We start from the raw sequence: 19,143 nt of genomic DNA on the forward strand, positions 1-19,143 counted from the left end.
TGGCTGTGGATGGAGGTAGTGGCTGTGGCCTGTATTGCCATGGTTGAAGCCTCATGGACATTTTGGAAAGGATTTCAGACTTTCTATCCAAAGGATCCCAAATGGAACACTGCCCGTCCTCTGATAGTAAATCTGATAGTAAATATCTTTCCGAGCCTCCTGATATTGGCTGGGAACTGTCTGTTGGCCAGGGGCTTGTCCCATTCTGCCCTCACCAGCCTCTCAAAATACTCAGGAAAAGGGACAGTATTGTTCTGATTTTGATTCCTAAGGGAAAACTCCTTTACACCTTGTTTCTTAGACTTTGGTTTGGGCTCCTCAGGAGAAACTGGCTCTTCGTTGAGGTCCAGTGCCAGTAAGACTTTGGAGAAGAGCCCCTGAAAATTCTCAGCAGCGAACAACCTTGGTTGCTGTTCCTCTAAAACTATGGGGTCCTCTTCATCTGAGGCAAACTCCCCCTCTTCCCTCTTCTCGCAGTCGGAATCCACCATGACAGAGGAGCACTCATCACGGTTACTGTGCCCAGCAGTCGTGCAAGGCCACCTTAATCAATCATTGTTTGCTAGATTTTACTGAGGCAAGCTGTTCTTCCCCCTCCCAATGATCCCTGTACTGAAAAGGAGGTGGAGGCGGGCTCCCGCAGGAGGCGCAGCCACCCGGATGGAAGGGGGAGGGGGTAGAGTCCCTCATGGCTTGGATGGCCTGAAGCTGCTTATCTAGAGCCAAGTTCACAATATCTAGCACCGTGAATTGAGTCACCGGCCGAGCACCAAACACTTCTGCAGGCTGAAAGGTTGCTGCTGCTGCCCCTGATCCGGCTCTGTCGCACAAGGTGGAGCGGGGCACTTCAAGAACTGTTCACCCACTAAGCTGCCAGTTCGCGCCTTTTTCTTTGGGCTCTTCTGCACTTTTTAAGGCTCACTGGGTCCTCCGGCATCTATCTCTGCGGAACCCCATTTGCAGCCTTTAGAGGGATCAGCGGTGGCTTGCCCTGCCAAATCTACGAGGGCATGGTTGTAATCCTCAGAGAGGAGCTCCTCTCAGCAGCCATCTTGGCTCTCAGAACAAAGTGGGGAAGGAGAGAGGAGGAGGAGAAGGGCGAGAAGGAGTTGTTTTTTATATGCCGACTTTCACTACCGCTTAAGGCAGAATCAAAGCAGCTTACAGTCCCCTTCCATTCCCCTCCCACAACAGACACCCTGTGAGATAGGTGGGGTTGAGCTTTTATTAGAACTGTGACTAGCTCAAGGTCACCCAGCTGGCTTCATGCATAGGAGTGAGGAAACCAACACAGTTCACCAGATTAGTGTCCACCACTCATGTGGAGGAGTGGGGAATCAAACCTGGTTTTCCAGATCAGAGTCCACCGCTCCAAGCCACTGCTCTTAACAGCTACACCACACTGGAAAAAAGCAGGATTGGAAACAAGAAAGGACAGTTTTTTAAGGAGGGCTATAGGAACAGTATAGAAGGTTGGAAAAGGGGAAACAGAGGACAGGAGAAAAGGTAAAAAGTTTCCTAGCTAGAAGTGAATGGACCTACTCCTCAACGCTGCTCTCCCTGGCAAAGACAGAAAATGGGCTATCTGGGCAACTCCCGCCCAGAAAGACAGGAAGTGAAGTTTTAGTCCTGCCTCCCTGGGTATGTGATAGGAATTACCCACAAGTCTGCAAGATGCCCTTCCCTCAAAGCGAGAATAGGCGTGTCAAACTCAATTGTTATGAGGGCTGATATGACATTGCAAGCCCAAATCAGGACTGGGGGAGTCTCTGCCTTGGCTGGTGAGCCTGCAGCAGGCTTGCCAGCCCAGATCAAGAATAGGAGGGTAGCTGCCATGGCTGACTCGTAGGCTGGATAAGAGATCTCAAGGGGCTGGATTTGGGGCCCGAGCCTTGTTTAACTCTCCTGCTGCAGAGTCTACAAGGCAAGAGACGAACAGAGGTGGCTTGCCATCGCCTGGCTCTGTGTAGCCACTCTGGAAGACGTCCTCAGTGGTCTCCCCTCCATATACTGAGCAGGGCCAACCCTGCTTAATTTCTGAGAGCTGAGGAGATTGGGCTAGTGGGAGGAGGCACTGTTTATTTGTCTGCCTCTGACAAGACAGACAATGACTCTTTGTGGCTGGAGGTGCTCAAAGGGCTTTTATACCCTACTCTTCTCTACCTTAAGGAGTCACAAAGCGGCTTACAATCACAATCCCTTCCTTTCCCCACAAAAGGCACCTTGTGAGGTAGGACGGGCTGAGAGAACTGTGACTGGCTCAAGGTCACCCAGCAGGCTTCACGTGGACTGGGGGAATCAAACCCACTCGTCCTCATGTCCAGAGGAGGGAAACAAAGATGGTGAAGGGTCTGAAGACCAAGTCCTATGAGGAAAGGTTGAAGGAGCTGGGTATGTTTAGCCTGAAGAGGAGAAGACTGGGATATAATAACCATCTTCAAGTACTTGAAGGGCTGTCATATAGAGGAGGATGCCGACTTGTTTTCTGTTGCCCCAGAAGGTCGGACCAGAACCAACAAGTTGAAATTAAATCAAGAGTTTCTGTCTAGACATTAGGAAGAATTTTCTTAGCCATCTTCTGGGCATGGAGTAGGGGTCACTGGGGGTGTGGGGGAGAGGTAGTTGTGAATTTGCTGCATTGTGCAGGGGGTTGGACTAGATGACCCTGTTGGTCCCTTCCAACTCTATGATTCTATGATACCCGGTTCTCCAGATTAGAGTCCACCGCTCTTAACCATTATACCACACTAGGACAAAAAAAGGTGTCCACAACTGAAGATGTGAAAAACTCTGAGACCAGACTTGCCTATCCTACCCACTGCACAGAAGCTGCTGGAAAGTCCAGAGGTTGTGTCCCTCCCAACCACCTAATTTCATGCAATTCCATCCGCTTGCTCAAGAAGTCTGCCTCCCACCAGGAAGGAAATAATATAGGTTGAGAACCAGAACCTTCCCTTCCCGTCGTTCACAGAAGCCTGGAATGAAAAACAAGAACGCAAGGGCAAACGAAGCTGGTTGCTTGTCCTCGTACTTGTGGGACAGAACGTAACTGAAGGAGACTCCCTTTCATGCCTCATCCATTATTGGTGTAAGGTTGCATTTTAACGTTCTTCAGGCTGGCTCCAATTCATTATTAAAGCCTTCGGCATGACTCTGTTGCATTTTGTCAGTTTAACGTTGCTTGTTCTGTCTCACTCTCCCTCAGTCTCAGAGACCAAGAGGGCCTCCCCACCTGAGCGCCAGGTATGGCTTTTGTATACAGAAAAGCCCCACAAATTAACTGATACAAATTAGCCCCCACACCAAGGACTGTAGGATGAACAGGGTCTCCATGCAGCAGACTGTTTTGATTTAAAACAAAACAGACTGCTCAACAAAACTCTTTCCAAAGGCAGTCCCTGAAAACATTTCATGTGCGAAGTTGAATTGCTTCAGGCAGGCTGTAAAGGTAAAAGTCCCCTCTGCAAGCACCAGGTCATTCCTGACCCATGGGGTGATGTCACATCCCGACATTTACTAGGCAGACTTTGTTTACAGGGTGGTTTGCCAGTGCCTTCCCCAGACATCTTCCCTTTACCCCTAGCAAGCTGGGTACTCATTTTAACGACCTTGGAAGGATGGAAGGCTGAGTCAACCTTGAGCCGGCTACCTGAAACCGACTTCCGTTGGGACTGAACTCAGGTCGTGAGCAGAGCCTGGACTGCAGTAGTGCAGCTTACCACTCTGCGCCACGGGGTTCCTTCAGGCAGGCTGTGGAGTCTGGCAATGGGGGGGAAAGAAAGCACAGCCATGGTTTCTTGCAGCAAAGGGCAGGGCTACCCCCGCCAGGATCAGAAATATCAGAAACACTGCATGTGTGCAGTGCTCCCACCAAGAGTCCCCTGCGCAAACACACCCCTGATGAGCGGCCTGAGCAATGAATGGAATTTGGTGAGCGCAGAGGAACGCCCATTCTGGCTGCTCACCCAGCAGCATGAGGGGGCGCCCGGACAGGCTTGCGTTCTCCAGGTGCAGCACGGCTAGGCTGTTGCTGATGCGCAGGGCACGTGCCACGAAGGGAGCCGAGTGATCCAGCAAGGGGGTGTTGCGAGCGTCCAAGTACTGGAGACAATTTGTCTGAGAGAGGGAAGGAAAAAGTTAATGTCAGGCCAAGTGTATTTAAGGTAAGAAGCTGCTTGAACCTAGAGATAGCAGGCATTTTCCCACGTTACTGAAACCTGGGGGCTAGAAGTGGTCAGATGATGACCCCATGCAGGGTGTTCCAGATACGACAGCCAGGACCCATGCTATCCAGACCTTCTGGCCCCTTCCTCCAACATATTACCTTCTTCTAAGCAGGTAACTTATTTTAATGATACTGTTCATATGGCCAACAAACAGTAACCGGTATGGTGTAGTGTAGTAGACAGAAAAAGCCTTCAAAATTGGTGTCCAAAAGGCCCAACCCAGCACACTGAGGACCCTCAGCTGGACTTCTCGGTTGCCAACATAGAAACAACAGCCATACGAAGGAAGACTAGTGGCCATAGCAATGTAACCTTGGTGGCAGTCCTTTGGGCTACACTGCAGGGGCAGAGGCTGTAGCTCTAGTCCACCAACCTCCACCCTCTCCTCATGAAGCTCCCTCCCCCCATAAAATGAGCAGCTGACCAATGTCAGATGTGAGAGACCTAGATTCAAATATCCTCATTTTAGTGAGGCCATAGAAGAAAGCACCCTACAGCTCCATAGAAGAAAGCACCCTACAGCACAGAAGAAAGCACCCTACAGCTCCAGTTTTACAAGGTTTCTGTTAGCAGGGGATGGGGGGGGGGAGCTCTGCCTAAGATCTTGGATTAGCCACCACTGATCAGGACAGATGGGTGTGTAGTCGCACTATGTATAAGGCAATGTCGCACTATCAGTTAATTCTGCTCTAGCCCTGCCCTCAAATCCTCAGGGCTGGGATGAACCAAGAGTTTACACCAAAGCTGCTACTCCAGAGCCTCTGAAGTTCACATAGGCTAGTGCAAAGGCACAAAGGACAGCCCTTGGCAAGATCAGCCCCTGTTCAAGATTCCTGTCTGCAAAATTCTGTGACCAGGAACGGGGAAGAGAGGGGTTTTTTTTACAGCTAGAAACAGCAACAGCAATAACCTGCTCAAAGCAAGAGATTACAGTCGAGAGCAGCAAGGAGATTTATTCCTTTCCTTGTGGGAGCAGGATACCCACTGGGGTCCTGAGGTCTGTGACAAGCACCAAACCAAGTGTGTGTGTGTGGGGGGTGAAATTCCTTTGTGTGGGGAAATATGCCGCTGGGACCAACAAAGCCGCAAAAGAGACCCTGCCAATTCTCATCCTCCAAAAGACTTTTTTCTCAAAACTGGGGCAGGGGTTATTACAAATGAGGAAGCTGGTTAACCGGGGGATGAAGCTTGGCCGAAAAGCTTGGGTTGGATACAAAGAAGGGTGTAGGCTCAATTTTTGTTCGTCCTCTCTCTCTCTGCACATTGTAATTAGAAACAATCAAAGGGAGAGGGAAGAAGAGGAAAACTACCCAAGCGATATCACCGACCTTCCGCATCATGTGAGCAGCTGCCTGCCAGCCTCGTGTGCCAATGTGTTTGTTGAAGGAGATGTTGAGGTGCGTGGCTGACTCATAGTATTCAATCATATCGAACAGCGCTGAAGCACCCTGACAAAGACAGGGAGGAGGGGATGACACAGAGAGAATGTCAGTAGCGTTATGAGACCTGGAGAGTGGCTACCAGTCATGCGAGACTGCACTGGGCTAGAGTAACCAGTGGGTCCATCTCGGGGTAAGGCAGCTCTTCACGGGCAGAAGAACTGCCGGTTTTATTGGGAAAGGGATGACAGGCTCCCACTCGGTTTAGCTGTGCCAAACGCAAAGAGACAAGGAGCCCTTTGCATGCTTAACATGTAACGTACATCTTCGTCCAGGTTGGTTTGCTCCAGATCCACAATTTTGAACTGGAGGCGCTTAAAGATCTCTTCCAGGGCCTCGCAGGTCTTGTAGTCCAGCTTCTCACCTGGCAAACGAAAGACACAAAAGTAAACTCACAAGCTCCCAGAGTTAAGGGAGTCATTGTCAGACACAGGAACATACCCGCCTGCTGGACAAAGCCAGGACTGTAGATTCCAGGGAATGGGCATACAGTTGCAGCATTTCCATACCCCCACCCCCAGAAGGCTTGGTAAAACTGAAAAGTGAAAAATACAAATGTGAATGAGGACTGAATGGACAGGAGAGAAGGTGGTCCACAGGGGCACCCGTAGATCCACTGCCGCTATCCATGCAAGAAGGAAGGAAGTGGTGCGTGGCCCTAGTGTGTCATGGAAAAGTTTACCAAGAGTCTCTGTACTCAACAGCACTTTTTTTCAGAATTTAAGTAGGAGGCACACTTCGTCCTTTAAAAAGAGGTTAACTTTTAGAATGGGAAGGAGTAAGAAGCCACCCATGGTATAGTGGTTCTGTGTGAGTTAACATTTTGAGTGTACTCTCCCCATAACTGGAAGGAGGCAAGCCCAGAACAGTGACTCATGCAGAGATAGAGCAGGCACTCTCTGTGAATGGGTGCTGTGGGCTCGTGTGTGTGTTAAGTACCATCAAGTCGCTTCTGACACCCTATGAACCAATGTCCTCCAAAATGTCCTATCATTTACAGTCTTGCTCAGGTCTTGCAAATGGAGGGCTGTGGCTTCCTTTATAGAGTCCATCCATCTCATGTTTGGTCTTCCTCTTTTCCTGCCTCCTTCAACTTTTCCTATAATTATTGTCTTTTCCAGTGACTTTTGTCTTCCCATAATGTGACCCAAGTGGGTTGTGGGCTCAGAGGTCATTAATTTTTTTTAAAATGGCAGTACATATTTTGTTCTTGTGTGCCATACTAACATGTCCGAGCGCACTGTTTGGGAATAACTGGCGCAGAAGAAACATGACAGCAAAGGACAAAACCAGGTGTTTGGAAATGGAGCACTGTTTACTCACCGTGAATGCTCCTTCTCTTCTGAGGCGAAGGCATCTTGATTTGCGGGTTATTTCCTTCCATCATCTGGGTAGGCAGGACTAAGATTTTTTTGAACTTCCTGTCTTCCCTTGGCGGGAAATAGCCTGCAAAACTCCCAGTTCAAACTTGCAAGCTACTAAGAAAACAGGAATGAAGCTCCTTTGCAGACAACATGAAAAACAACACATATAAAATCCCAACCAGACAGAAAACCGTAATGAACAAAAACGGTCATTGAACTCTGAAAAAACCCCGAATAAAAAATAGTGCCAGGTGAGCAAGACGCCTTCGCCTCAGAAAAGAAGGAGCATTCACAGTGAGTAAACAATGCTCCATTCTCCTACTGAGGCTCCGGCGTCTTGATTTGCGGGACCTCCAAGAGCTCCCAAATGGGCGGGAAGTGCACCCTATTCCACCACATTTTGCAAAACTCTGCGGCCAAAGGCTGCCTGTGCCGATGACCAGGTATTTACCCTGTAGTGTCTGGTAAAGGTAGACACCGAAGCCCAGGTTGCGGCCCTGCATATTTCTTCAACAGGTGCTTGACGGTCAAACGCTGCTGAGGTAGCCGCGCTGCGCAAGGAGTGCGCTGTGATACCTTCTGGAGCGGGGATTCCCGTGGACTCATACGCCTGAAGAATGCACATTCTAAGGGCACGACTGATAGCCGCTGCCGACATCCTCATGCCCTTCCTATGATTGCTAATTCCGATAAACAAATCATCAGAGAGACGAAAATCCTTGGTTCTATCAATAAAAATACGTAGAGCCCTACGTACGTCGAGGGGGTGCCAGCTTCGCTCCTTAGGGTTTGGACAGAAGGAAGGTAAGTTTATTTCTTGTGCCCTGTGAAAAGGGGAATTTACCTTGGGAGAGAAGGTAGGATCAGGAATCAGTACTACCTTGTCCGTATGGAAAGGGCTCTGAGTTCGGACACTTGTCTAGCGGATGTAATGGCTACTAGAAACAAAACCTTCATGCGAAGGTACTTTAAGTGTACCGTGCAGAGTGGCTCGAAAGGAGCCTTCATAAGGGCATCGAGCACCAAAGTTAGGCTCCAGGATGGGAATCTATGAGAGACAGCAGGTTGTGTCTGCTTTACTCCTTTAAGGAAGGCCAGAATATGCTGGTGCTTAGAAGTGGGAACTCCTTCCATTTCTGGAATAACGGTCGCCAGGGCTGCAACCTGCCTCTTTAAGGTGGAGACTGAAATCTTTAGGTTAAGACCCTCTTGCAGGAAACGGAGGATTCCCTGAGGCCCAGGGCGGAGAGGATCCAATTTCTTTCACTTGGACCAACGGACAAACGCTTTCCACGAGGTGTTATATAAATGCCTAGTAGATGGTTTGCGTGCTTCTAAGATGGTATCTATCACCTCCTTGGGGTACCCACTATCTAGCAAGACTCCCCTCTCAAGCGCCACGCGGTCAAAGAGAACCACTGAGGATCTGCATGAACCAGGGTCCCCTGACGTAATGTTCCCCAACGAGATGGAATTGGCCACGGATCCTGAATCGACATCTGGCTTAAGGTGGCAAACCAAGGACGACGAGGCCAATAAGGTGCTATTAGAATGACCTCGGTTTGTTCCTGTCTGATCTTCCTCAGCACCTTGGGAAGAATGGGCAGGGGAGGGAAGGCATAAAGCAGTCCCCGGGGCCAAGGACTTAACAGGGCGTCTAGACCTTCCGCTTTTGGATGGTGAAAACGAGAGAAAAATCTGCTCACCTTGCAGTTCTCTGCGGTAGCGAATAAGTCTACCAGGGGCATACCGAAGGCGTTTGTAACCTGCAAGAAGGCTGCATGGTCCAAGGACCATTCCCCTTCGTCGGCAAACTGTCTGCTTAGATTGTCGGCCGCTACATTTTGGATTCCCCTGATGTGTTCGGCCTGGATGGACAGCAGATTGGCTTGTGCCCAGATAAAGATCTGAACCGCCTCCCGATGAAGGGATGCAGACCGGGACCCCCCTGCTTGTTCAGGTAAGCCTTCGTTGCAACATTGTCCGTTCTTACTAAGACATGCAAACCTCTGAGGAGGGGAGCAAGGGCTCTGAGAGCTAACTTTACAGCCCTCAGTTCCAAAAGATTGATGTGCAGGGAAGACTCCGCCTCTGTCCATTTGCCCTGGGTAGTGTGGGATAACAGAGTGGCTCCCCAACCCCAGAGACTGGCATCCGTGATTAACTGTGTGGGCTCCTGGTGAATGTAAGGAGACTGCGTTTTTAGGGTCCTTTGATCTGACCACCAGAGGAGGCTCCTCCGAGTCTCCATCGATAGGAGGATAAGTCTGTCTAGTTTCCTGGCGATGTCCCTCTGAAAGGGACGGATTTGCCGTTGCAAAGGTCTTGAATGGAATCGTGCCCTACAGTTGAAATCATGAGACCCAGAAGATGTGCCAGGAACATGAGTCTGGCTTTCTTGGATCTGGCCGTAGAAGAAGCAGCATTTTTCAATTTTTGAATGCGTTCCTGGGATAGAGAGACCGCATTGTGGGCCGAATCTATGTGTACCCCCAAGTGGACCATTGACTGAGATGGGACCAGAGAGCTCTTGGAAAAATTTATGAGAAACCCGTGTTCTTGCAGAACCTGAATAACTCTGGCAGTGTGCTGCCTGGATTGCGTTTCCGACCGAGCACAGATCAGGATGTCATCTAGGTACGGATATACCTGGATGCCCTCCTGTCTGAGCATGGCGATGAGGGTTACAAGAACTTTGGAGAAAACCCGTGGGGCGGGACCCAACTCAAAAGGGAGTGCCCTGAATTGGAAATGGAACTCTCTGAATGTGAAACGTAGGAAGCGTCTGTGGGAACTGTGAATGGGTATATGTAGGTACGCTTCTGTCAGGTCCACCGCCGTCATAAAGGTGCCTGGGAGTAGAGATTCTATGATCGATTTGACAGTTTCCTTGCGAAAATGCTTCCGAGCCATCCTTCCGTTTAGGTATTTCAAGTCCAGGATGGCTCTCCAGTCCCCATTCTTTTTGGGGACCGTGAAGAATATGGAATATACTCCCAGGCCCCTTTCGAGAGCGGGAACCTGCTCTATAGCTTGAATGGCCAAAAGATGTTGGATGGCTCTTACAGTTCTGTTGAGCTTCTCTATCTTGGATGGTACTGGAGATCGTAGGAAACGATCCTTCGGAAAGGTGGTATACTCCAGCTTGTATCCCGAGTTGATGACTTGGGACACCCAACGGTCCGGTCCCGAGGAAGCCCATCTGGAACTGAAAAACAGAAGTCTTCCCCCCACCGGAATGAGTTTGGAGTCATTGGGGGTTAGGCTTTGGGAACATGTCTCCCCTCTCGGACCGAGATTGTTGCCCCTGGGGTCTGGAGAACCTTCCCCCCCTTCGAAAGGGTCTGGAAGGGTTCCAGGCACCTCTTTTGAAGTCAGAACAGAACTTATTTTGGGACCTGGAGGGACGAAAGGACTGAGTGGACCTCTCGATTCCTTACTCAACTGTTTTGGGAGAACATGCTTCTTATCTTTGGTCTCCACTAAAATTTTATCTAATTTGTCCCCGAATAAACGACCCCCTTGAATGGGATAAGCCATCAAATTTGTTTTAGCCTTAAAGTCAGCGGGCCAGGCTCTAAGCCACAGGGCACGTCAAATGGACGTTACAGAGGCCATGGATCGGGCTGTAAACGTCATCGTGTCCAGTGAGGCATCAGCCATCATAGTTATAGCCTCCTGGACTCTCTCAAGACCCCCCAAAATTCTTTGTTGCTCCTGGGGCACTAGCTGAATCAATTTCTTGACCCACAGAAAGGATGCCCTAGCGAAAATTGAAGTAGTGGCACTGGCCTGAATAGCTAGGGCCGCATTCTCATGTGCTTTTCTGGTAAGCCCTTCAGCCTTTCTATCCAATTGGTCTCTAAGAGACCCCAGCCCGTCCTCTGGAACAAGTCCTGGAGATTGTAAATCAACCACCGGAGCATCCACTAATGGAACCTTTAGAAGGTCCACTGCGTGCGGGGCGAGAGTGTAAAGCTTTTTTATAGAAGGAGGGGTTTGCCTATTGGAGGCAGGGTTGCTCCACTCCTCCTGAATGGCCCTAAGAAAAAACTCAGGGAAAGGGACCAGATTGTGACGTATTTTCTTGCGAGGGAAGCACTCGGTGACACCCTGTTTCAACCCAGGCTTGGCAACCTCGGCCTCGACCGAGTCCTCATTGAGATCCAAGGCTAAAATGGCCTTGGCCAAAAGGGATTGATAATCCTCCCCTTTAAAAAGACGGACCTGAGGCTCTTCACCTAGGGTCTCCTCTTCGTCAGAATCGAACTCGCCCTCTTCCTTTTCTTCCTCAGAGTCAAAGGAAGAGGCTTGAGAATTGGAGCCAGGGTCCTGATCCTGCTCCACCACTTGGGTTTTTAATGCTGCCTTTGTGGGCCACTGCAAGCAGGACGGAGGGCCCTCATTATGGACTACGGCGCCCCCTTCCTGTGTAGAATGAGATCTACTAGAAGAGGAGGAGGGTGATACACGTATTCCCTGCTCAGCAAGGGATTGTGTTCTCAATTGGTGGGCATGAAAAGCCTGCCATTGTCTCTGCAGTGCAACATTTATTAATTCGTCAGCCTCCTCCGTAGACAGCATCCGACTGCCGGAAAGAGGTGGAAAGGGGCCCCCCGTTTGCGCCGACTGAAAATTTGGCGCCAAAAAGGTGGGAGGGAAATGGCCCGGCACAGAGGGAAAATTGCCAAAATGGCCGGCCGGCGCAAAAGAGGAGGAAACCCCCCCCCCGCCACGGAGGAAAAATGGCCGCTCCCCGAGGGAAGGTCATTACCGGCTGCTGCAACGCCGGCCGAGCCAGCCGCCAAGGACGTCGGCCCGGAGATGAAGGTCTCTGTGCTGTCGGAAAGGGCGGGAGGTCTTTTCCCGGCTTTCGGAGTCACGGCGGCTCTGAGGCCGCGCTTACGTCTTTTAGCCCCTTGAAGGAATGGCGCGGCTTTCCTGACCGTTGTGGTCTTCCATGCCTTCTTTCCCTTTGGGGCGTCAGTTGGGGCTTGAACAAAGCTGTTCTGCTCCGCGCTCCCTAAAGCACCGCAGTCGCGGGCATTGGGAGATTCGGGTTCCTTTGGAGCAGACTGTACCAAACCTAGTTGGTAGTCTCCGACGGAGAGGAGGTCGTCCTCACTCTTGACAATGCTGTCCGCCATTTTGAAACTCCGGAGGGAACCCTCTGGGGCTCAAGAACCCTTAGAAATATCCCAGCGCAGGGAAAACCCCACAAAAAACAGGACAGACCACACCAACAGACACAAATAAGCACTACAGAAAAAACACGAACTAGACAAATGAGCTGAACTATATATCTCAAACAAAGAAAGCACAGAGCCTGCGCTTACGACCTTCTAACCCTTCTGAGGCAGGACGGAACTGGGAGTTTGCAGGCTATTTCCCGCCAAGGGAAGACAGGAAGTTCAAAAAAATCTTAGTCCTGCCTACCCGGATGATGGAAGGAAATAACCCGCAAATCAAGACGCCGGAGCCTCAGTAGGAGAAGCATTTGTTGTGAAGAACTGCTGTAACTAATTTCTCTTCCTCGTGGCTCAAGATATGGCATGCTGCATGTTTTTACATTTTCATTTCTTCCTTCTAAAAAGGAATTTTTCTAGACCCTGCAGTAGGAAGCTCCTACTTTTAAGACCAGTTTGCCATGCGCAAATCCAACCCCAAAGCCAGCTTGCTCAGAGTTCAGTCTGAAACTGGAGCAGGGGGTGGGGAGAGAGGTGTACGCAACACTCCCCTGAGCTTCTAATTACTGACATCTGACCTGGTCTGCCATATGAACAGCGATCAAAAGGTGGCCACTGTAAGAACCATACAGATGCTCTTAATACCAGGAGCCCACCCTTAAAAATGACTATGGATATGAATGGATTTACAATAAAAATATACTAGATATGAAGACTTATGATGATATAAAGAACTGAAATTTAAAGAGGCTGATTAGTAAGATGAAATGATTAAAAAAAAATAAGTAAGCTCCTTGTAAACTATGATGTGATAAGTGTATATGTTTTTATGTCGTTAAATGATGCTATGTTTGTCTGTTAGATTATAAAAGAAATGAAACTATTTTTTAAAAAATACCAGGAGCCCACTCATTCACCACAAGAGACCCCATCAAACCCTTTACAAAACTTTCTCCTACACAAGGGCAAGAAGCTCACTTCCCAGACAGGAAACAGATATTGATTACAAAGAACCCAAACGTTTATGCCGGCATCCAGTTTTGGCATCAGACACCAAACATGGAGAATGCTTCCCTCTATCCAGATAGCTTGCCCAAGTGCTGCTCTTTCCCACCTCCTGCTCAGCCACATACCATCTGCTCAGCCATCATGCACAGCCCGTCACATCTCCACACCAATCGAGTCCCCACCCTCAGGGGCCCTGGCAGTTTTCTGCCCTGCCCACTGGATCGGCCTCTCCCTGACAGCAGACATTTTACAAGCAAACCCTGAATACACAGAACATGCCCTGCGGCCAGTCAACCCTTTGCCTTTGCAGAAAAGCAGGATGTGGGTCCTTTTAAAAAAAATTCCACTGGAAGCAGGTTATGAAAAATAAAATCAGGAGGGGGGAGATAACCTTGGGTCACATGCACGTCTGGGTCTAGCGTGGAGTAATTATGTGCCAGGCTAGACGTGGGATCATTTGTGTGCGCTCCCTCGGTTTTGCAATTTGGCCCATCTCCAACAGTTTGCATGCTTTTATTATTTATTTTTAAGCGAGGTCGGGGAAAAGAATGTTGGAATAGAATAAAAAGCAAAGGGTGGGGATGGGAGAGGGGGAGCTGTGCTGACTGGCAGATCAGGGAAGTCCTAAGCCAGCTCAAAATGACAGATTATCATGAACTTGTCAGCACCAATCAATTTGCCAGTTTGTATGGCTACATTTCCTTACAGTAGGAGTGTCATATGTAAGGCCTGCAGGCTGGATCTGACCCCTTGAGAGCTCCTATCCAGCCTGAAAAGCCAGCCGAGGCAGCTGCCCCCACCCCCACTCTCAACCTGAGCTGGTGAGGCAATGGCCCGGCCCAATCAAGTGACATTTATGTCATATCCGGCCCTCATAACAACTGAGTTTGACACCCCTACCAGTGCTGGAATCACTCCAGCACTGGCAGAACTGAAAAGCAATGAGCAGCAAAGGAAGCCCCCCATGCCCCTGACCAGAGGACTGCTTTCAAAATGCAGGAAAATTAAAACAGTTCTCAAGTGAAAGGCTCTGGGGAATCGTGGCCCTCGAGTCAATACTGCCATTATTTATTTGTGTTCTGCAAACAGGAGGCCCGGAAATGTACCTTTCAGATCCAGGCAATCTATCCTGGGAGTCAGGTCCTTGAAGTCCTGCAACAGAACACCCACATGTTACTATGCCAAGACAAAAAATGCTTTATGATTAGGAAGGAAAAGTCAAAGCTAAACATAGAAAGCTCCAAGGGCCAAAAGCCCTTAGGCCCTCACCAAGGCGCTGCAGTTTAAAAAGGCACATCCTGATTGTGCTGGTGAGTAGAGTGGTTCTTTCCTTGTTCTAGTCACAGAGGGAACAGCCCCTTCCCAACTGAAAAGCTGCACACAAGTAGCGAGGAAATCCAGGTTTCTAGCTCCACTGTTTTGGGCTATCCCCACACTCTCTGTTTTCCAAGTGTGCATGCAAAGATCAATTTGTTTACAAAATGTATACCCTGCTTATCTGCCCTCATCAGGGCCATTAACAGATTAAAAACAAACATAATGAAAGCATGTCTTAAAAACTCATTAAAACCAACCAAAAAACCTCCCCACAATGGACACCCTGTGAGGTGGGTGGGGCTGAGAGAGCTCTAAGAGAACTGTGGCTAGCCCAAGGTCACCGAGCTGGCTTCATATGTAGGAGTGGGGAATTCTCCAGATTAGCCTCCACCGCTCATATGGAAGAGTGGAAAATCAAACCCAGTTCTACAGATTAGAGTCCACCGCTCCTATCCACTGCTTTAACCACTACACCACGCTAGCACAGCAATGATAAGAATGGGACAGGAAGGGGTCTGAGGCTCCGCCAGAGGGGCTATGAGAATGGGGCCAGTGTACTTGAGTCCTGGGGCCCAGCTCACTACAAAGCCATGGTGGAATCAACAGTGAAGCCCACCTCGCTTTGGCCTTGCCAGAAGGGAAGATTGAAAATCATAGAGTTGGAAGGGACCACCAGGGTCATCAAGTCCAACCCCCTGCACAATGCAGGAAATTCACAATTACCTCCCCACCCACACACCCCTAGTGACCAGAAGATGGCCAAGATGCCCTCCCTCTCATCATCTGCCTAAGGTCACAGAATCAGCATTGCTGACAGATGGCCATCTAACCTCTTCTTAAAAACCTCCAGCGAAGGAGAGCTTACCACCTCCTGAGGAAGCCTGTTCCACTGAGGAACCGCTCTGACTGTTAGGAAATTCTTCCTAATGTCTAGACGGAAACTCTTTTGATTTCATTTCAACCCGTTGGTTCTGATCCGACCTTCTTGGCCAACAGAAAACAACTCAGCACCATCTTCTATATGACAGCCCCTCAAGTATTTGAACATGGTTATCATATCCCCTCTCAGTCTTCTCCTCTACAGGCTAAACATACCCAGCTCCTTCAACCTTTCCTCACAGGACTTGAATCCAGCACAGATAACCCCGTGGGAATGTTACTGGCCCAGCACCATGACAGGACAACATTTCTGGCATAAGGCGTTTTTAAAAAATTTGGTCTGTTAGCTAATAGGTGCAGCCAGCTTTTTCAGCGTTTATTAAAAAATCCACTTTCTGGGTACAGACAGCAAAAATCTGATAAAGGTTTGTGCCGTACGCTTTTAATGCAGGTGTGTACCTGGATCTGCTTAAGTAGTTTGGGAATCTGTTTGCAGTTTAACTTCTGACAGGCTTGCTTGTAGGCAGTGAGAATTTCTTCCACAGTCACGTTCTGAGCTGAAAAACATGAGGGGTGGGAAGAATAAAGAGAGGTGATCTATTTGAATGAGGCAGTCTACAGAGTGTAAGATATTCAGAGCCTGTGGGGCAGAGCAGGATATACATCAAGTAAGTTCTGGTCATATATACAGGATATAAATCAGGTAAGTTCTGGTCACCACATCTAAAAAAGGATATTACAGAGCTTGAGAAGGTGCAGAAAAGAGCAACCGAAATGATTAGGGGACTAGAGCAACTGTCCTATGGGGAGCGGCTAAGACGCTTAGGGCTGTTTAGCTTGGAAAGAAGGCGGATGAGGGGAGATATGATAGAGGTCTATAAAATTATGCATGGTTTGGAGAGAGTGGACAGGGAGAAGTTTTTCTCCCTCTCCCATGGGGTCATCTGCTAAAGCTGGAGGGTGACAGAGTCAAAACAGATAAAAGGAAGTATTTTTTCACACAACGCATAGTTAAATTGTGGAACTCCCTGCCCCAGGATGTGGTGATGGCTGCCAGCTTGGAGGGCTTTATTCATGGAGGAGAGGGGTATTCATGGCTATTAGAATGGATACTAGTCATGCTGCATACCTATTCTCTCTAGTATTAGAGGAGCATGCCTATTATATTAGGTGCGGTGGAACACAGGCAGGATGGTACTGCTGCACTCGTCTTGTTAGTGGCTTCCTAGAGGCACCTGGTTGGCCACTGTGTGAACAGACTGCTGGACTTGATGGGCCTTGGTCTGATCCAGCAGGGCCTTTCTTATATTCTTAAGTAAATCAAATACACAGGCAACAGGGTAGCGCTGTACAAAAAGATTTCACAAAGTCAGCTTGGATAAATTACTGGGGACTGTGGTCTGTACTACTGTGGGTTGGATCCTATTGTGTAAGTGTGTGTCATTTAATGGGTCATGTTAACACTAATGCTTTGCTTCTGTTCTGGGGGCGGGGGGTTAGACTACTGGTTGGTTCTATAACCCAAATCCTATTTCATTGTTTATGGAATTGACTCATTAAATGTAATCGATCCTGAGTCCAAGTGAAAAGGTGGACTATAAATCAGATAAATAAATAAAATGAGAGGAAGGTGTCAAAAGCCTCAGGAACTGCACCTTGGTGACCAGATAAAAACAGTCCATCTCCTAAGAGCCAATAGTCCTTTATGGTACCCAAGCAGAAAGATCTGGGTCTAAAAAGAGGGGGGGGGAAACAGAGGGAGAAGGACATTAGCCCCCTTTCTGCTTGCAAAAGATATGTTCCATAGACCACTTCCCCACCCCCTCTGAAAGAAAACTTTTTCCATAAGTTTGGTGCTATTTCCATCACACATCCCAGAAAACCCTCTTATTGTGAAATGTTCTGGAAATCTAATTTAAAAAAGCAAGATTCGAACAGGTTCCTTCAGTCAGATGACAGTTGGAGGGAGGGGATGATGGGAGAACAGCAAGAAAAAAGAGAGAAAGGTAAATGGCTAAAGAAGGGAATGTGAACCTTTACCTGGTGGAAGTCAATCAAGGATTCCCAGCCTCCCCTTCCCTTTTTCTACCTGTCCTAAACATTTTACACACAAGGATATGGGGAGACAAACCCACATTCAGTTTCTTAAATTTTTCCAACTCACTTCAGAAGGATGCAGTTTTAACCAGTGTTAGCAGATGTCACTCAACAAAATCCTGACGGCTGACTGGGGATCCTGCAATCCATGAGGAATCTTTCCAGGGTTCCCTTCCTCTGAGCAGTCCCATCCAACCTGGGAAAAGTACATTGTTTACTCACCAAGAAGGTCCTTTCCGCTCTGAAGTAGAAGGGCATCTTGATCTTTGGATGTTTCTCGCCCATTGCTAGGGGTAGGCAGGACTAAACTAACAACTTCCTGTCTCCTGGTGAGGAACACCTCCCCTTCCAGTTATTCTACAGCAAGCTAAAGAGACAGGGAAAAGCACTCACAAACAAGAAGTACAAACAACAATAAACTGAACGATAAACTTAGAACCGATCTATATGTATTGCTACAATATTATTAGGCCAATCGAATCCGTTGGCCAGTTTGGTGTGCTTCAGTCCACCCTTATAAGATGATGTTGCCATCTCCGGGAGGGCAAGATGCCCTTCTACTTCAGAGCAGAAAGGACCTTCTCGGTGAGTAAACAATGTACCTTTCCCGCTCTGAAGGAAGGGCATCTTGATCTGTGGGATCTCCAAGAGCAATGATATAACGGGTGGGAACTCAGTCCTCATCATCTTCCACCACGTGCTGTAAAATACGTCTGCCGAATGCTGCTTCAGCGGATGCCATAGTATTGATTCGATAAAGTCTAATGAAAGTAGTCACGTTGGACCAAGTAGCCGCTTTACAGATCTCTTAGTCGAGGCTTGTTTGAAAAATGTGGCCGACGTGGCTCTGCTTCGTAGTGAATGGGCTGTGATCCCATTCGGAACTTGGAGACCACTGGCTAGGTAGGCTTCTCTGATGCATTGTCTAATGGATATGCTGATAGACGGTTGGGACATGCGAAGTCCCTTGTTGGGTGCAGAAATGGAGATAAGCATAATTCCGTTTTCCTAATGGATTCAGTTCTAGATATATAAATATTAATAGCTCTATGCAAGTCCAAGGTGTGCCAACTCCGCTGTCTGGGAGTAGAAGGATTAGGACAAAAGGAAGGGAGGTGAAGCCCCTGAGACTGATGAAACCGGGAACTCACTTTGGGGGTGAACGAGGGATCAGTACGTAGAATGACTTTATCTTTGTGAAAGATACATAAGTCCTTGCGAATAGAGAAGGCACCCAATTCCGAAACCCTCCTGGCAGAGGTTATGGCAACTAAAAATAAGGTCTTCATCCTTACTAATCGTAAGGGAACTTCCCTCATAGGTTCAAAGGGTTAGAGCAGAAAGTACAGTGTTCAGTCTCCAGGTAGGGAAGCGGTGAGTCACCGGAGGGGTAGATTGAGCTACTCCTTTAATAAAAGCCTTAACCTGAGGATGCGACGACAGAGGAATCCCATCAATATCCAGACAGAGGCAATAGCCGACACTTGCTTTCGCAAGGTTGCCGCTCTAAGGCCCTGATGTGCACCGTTCTGTAAAAGGTCCAGTAACTGAGGTAGCTTAGGAGAGATAGGGTTGATTGTCTTCCGGTGACACCACCTGGAGAAGGCTTTCCAGGTGTATTGATATA

The 19,143-nt window shown here is 48.6% G+C and overlaps 1 protein-coding gene across 1 annotated transcript in view; it reads right to left on the minus strand.

Annotated features, from left to right (window-relative positions):
- PPP1R37 (protein phosphatase 1 regulatory subunit 37) overlaps nt 1-19,143 on the minus strand; it is a 77,816-nt gene that overhangs the window by 23,780 nt on the left and 34,893 nt on the right. Inside the window, exons 2-6 of the mRNA XM_056846978.1 lie at nt 15,879-15,976; nt 14,330-14,375; nt 5,929-6,029; nt 5,555-5,674; nt 3,966-4,116 (exon numbers count right to left, since the gene is read on the minus strand). Of these exons, the coding sequence (XP_056702956.1) occupies nt 3,966-4,116; nt 5,555-5,674; nt 5,929-6,029; nt 14,330-14,375; nt 15,879-15,976 (516 nt within the window). The remainder of the gene's footprint in view (nt 1-3,965; nt 4,117-5,554; nt 5,675-5,928; nt 6,030-14,329; nt 14,376-15,878; nt 15,977-19,143) is intronic.

Source organism: Euleptes europaea, chromosome 3 (genome assembly GCF_029931775.1).
Source record: "Euleptes europaea isolate rEulEur1 chromosome 3, rEulEur1.hap1, whole genome shotgun sequence".
Lineage (NCBI taxonomy): Eukaryota > Metazoa > Chordata > Lepidosauria > Squamata > Sphaerodactylidae > Euleptes > Euleptes europaea.